At 36.5% G+C, this 2,970-nt stretch overlaps 1 protein-coding gene across 1 annotated transcript; it reads right to left on the bottom strand.

Moving 5' to 3' along the window:
- Positions 1-1,146: 1,146 nt before the first annotated feature.
- Positions 1,147-2,658, bottom strand: LOC124940627 (homeobox-leucine zipper protein ROC1-like). Its single transcript, XM_047481152.1, has 5 exons — positions 2,650-2,658; positions 2,476-2,577; positions 1,759-2,403; positions 1,567-1,665; positions 1,147-1,476 (listed from the first exon to the last, which is right to left on the bottom strand). Exons 1-5 carry the CDS (start codon positions 2,656-2,658, stop codon positions 1,147-1,149), a joined length of 1,185 nt encoding a protein of 394 aa, XP_047337108.1.
- Between the last annotated feature and the right edge of the window lie 312 nt (positions 2,659-2,970).

Raw genomic sequence — 2,970 nt, 5'->3', positions numbered from 1 at the left:
TTGTTCAAATCTTTCTAAAAAAAACTATCATGCTTTCATGACTTAAGATTTTATCTTTAAGTTTTGATTTTCTACCACATGTTTCAAAAAATTTATTACACTTCCATTTATCGAAAATAAACTTTAAACTTCTAATTTAAAAAGAGAAATATAGTTAGTGAATATATGATAGAATCAATATATATTTTAATTCTTTGTGGCAATCATGGCTATAAATGGACAAGTTTGAGTGATGATTTAAACATCTCAACCAGTTACGATGTATTTGACGAAATCAGTACACTTCAATTGTTTCCCAAAGACACTTCAGTAATAATTAGAACCGAATCTAAAATAGACTGGCTACACTTCTTTTTGAAGAATCAAATCTAACAGAAAATAAATTGATAAATAGAAAAATTATAATAACTATAACGGGACATAAAATAAGTTTAAATAGATTTGCGTATGTATCATTTTAAAAAATCAAATCAAAGCGTAGTTTGTTTACAATCACGATAAACATTTTTATATTTGAAATACGAGATGTTTAATTTATATAAAATTATAAATATTACTGGACCTAAATATGTTGCATATGTATCTCTTTTAAAGAAGAATTGTGTTTAAGCATGATTCGTTTCAAATGTTTCTTAACCTATGTTAAAAATAATTCACTTGTTTGATGGACATTAGACCTTTTTCTCGATTCTTGTCGTGTGAGATAAGGAACCAAACGACGATGGACTCGGTCATGTCCACTTATACTACTTTGACTTTATTTACAGTTGAAACTTGTTTTTCTAAAATTGAAACCGAGAAAGATAAAGTAGAGCGGTTAAAACTTAATTTATAGAGCATTATTTCATAATATAATTATAAACTTGTTGGAAAACCCTTAGCAAATGATAGAGACGTTATAATAAAAAATGATATTTAAATGCTAAAGAAACTAGAAAAAAAAAGGATTGAAAACTCCCAAATAAGATAGAAATGAAGGCTACCAAACAAAGTAACTGAATTCAATTATAAAAAACAAAGAGCTAGATATTAAAAGAAAAAAAGAGTCATGATCTAGAAGACAATAATATTCCTGAAAGAAACAGAGAACTAGATTTTGAAAAAGCAGGCAAGCAAGCAAACTATCTAGGTAAAGAAAAGATCATCTCACTGGTTCATTAAGGCAATCTTGAGACTATTGACGGTGTTGTTGAGCAAAGTAGTAAGATGGTCGACAGATGGCGGTTGAACCACAACATTGGGATTAGAATCAACCAAAATCTGCAAGGATAAAGTTACCAATGATCCGCCGGCCCCATCACTTCCATTGCCCAGACCGTCGGGACCTATCACAAAACCGGTAGGAAGCATTGTCACGTAGTCGTCGGAATCCCCTCCGACCAAAGTCAGGTTCACCGTCGTGCTGTCAACCGGGGCATATACAATGTACGCTGCCATTGGATCCCAATTTTCCTCTTGCAGGACCAGCATATCAGGCTGCACAGCATGCATGCATTTATATATATATATATTAATTCATAATTTATAATATAAGCAGCCAGCAACAGAAGAAGAATATTTTGTTACATTAAGTCGTAGCACAGATATACTGCTAGCAGAATCTCGGCCAATCACAACACGGGAGATTTCTTGAATTGGTTGAAAAGAAGATGTAAGATAATCCCACTGTTCAATTATTTAAGACAAGATTAATTGATTAATTATATATATACATATTTATATACAAAGAAAGAAAGAATTGAAATATAATTAATATACCTGACTCCTTGATTGTTGATTTTGGAGATATTGAAAGACAGTGATGGGCATGGCATTGAGCCAAAAGGAATATGTAGCGGCAAGGATTACCCCTACGGGATGACCTTGAATATTATCTGTGTTCCTGATCATGAGAACTCTAATTTGATTTGGGGCACTGTGTGGAATTATACTCCAAGGATGCCCTGTAGCCACACTCACTCCCTTATTAAAGATCCTTACCATCCTCTCAGACAACCGAGTATGGCTCCTCCTACTTTCCACCGTTATGTCAGAAAAGGGCAGGGTAGTGTTGGACATGACACTGACCAGACGATCGGTTTGGCTCTGGAGAATACCAACCCAACGTTTGGCCCCAAAAGCCAGGCCCGAACTGACCAGAGCCTTGTAGATTGGATGAACATCGGGCACTTCTTCTGCTTCAACGTGCTCTATCCAAGTCACCTTTGTGAATCCATCGGCCACATCTTCAATTATGCACCCGGAAGGCCTTTTCCTCGACTTCACTAGATGGATTGCCCGGAATATGTCCAGAGAAACGTCCACCACTGCCCACTTCTTTTCACCCACTTGCTTGCAGTACCTTGCCAACATGTTGTCACGGATCGGAACAAAAGGAGTCTGCGCATGCGTCTCTATAGATATCTGCAATCACCCAGTTTCATTCATTCATTCATTATAAACTATATTATAATATTAAACAAAACACTTAATTACCACTTGCAATGCACCATTATAATTTCCTGAAGACCCACTTGACAAGATTTCCAAACACGATGCTTTTGACACAATGGCACTGAAGAAGCTCTTCCAATGAGTCTGATCATCATAATCATCATCAGTACAGATTTTATTTATTTAATTAATTAATATATTCTAGTAAGTACTTACCTGACTCATGAAAACCTTTATAAGAGAATGGGAACTAATGGTAAGGGTGGTGGAGTGGCGAGAGGACTCGCAGTATAGATTTTCAGGGCGAGGCCCGAATCCTATGGGGAAAACCCGAAAATACTCCTCCTCATTCAACTTGAACCCAATACCGCAATCAGAACGATTTGGGATCCACAAAGGTGCCCCCATTTCGGCCTTTTTAACAACCTCTTCCATGGATATCATTGCGATCTGCCAAATCATATCCCTATCTATTAGATCCCCTGGAAGCGGCTGCTGCTGCTGAAGATGCTGATGCTGTGGCTGCGGCTGCTGCTG

Source organism: Impatiens glandulifera, chromosome 1 (assembly GCF_907164915.1).
Source record: "Impatiens glandulifera chromosome 1, dImpGla2.1, whole genome shotgun sequence".
NCBI classification, from domain to species: Eukaryota; Viridiplantae; Streptophyta; class Magnoliopsida; order Ericales; family Balsaminaceae; genus Impatiens; species Impatiens glandulifera.
The sequence above is the reverse complement of the archived record's forward strand: the minus strand, read 5'-3'. Positions and strand labels throughout refer to the sequence as shown.

What these genes read in the sequence shown, in the direction of transcription:
- LOC124940627 (XM_047481152.1), bottom strand. An exon ending in ATAATGGTGCATTGCAAGTG is followed by an intron (nt 2,404 to 2,475) that starts GTAATTAAGTGT and finishes GGGTGATTGCAG; the next exon opens with ATATCTATAGAGACGCATGC. An exon ending in ATCAACAATCAAGGAGTCAG is followed by an intron (nt 1,666 to 1,758) that starts GTATATTAATTA and finishes ATAATTGAACAG; the next exon opens with TGGGATTATCTTACATCTTC.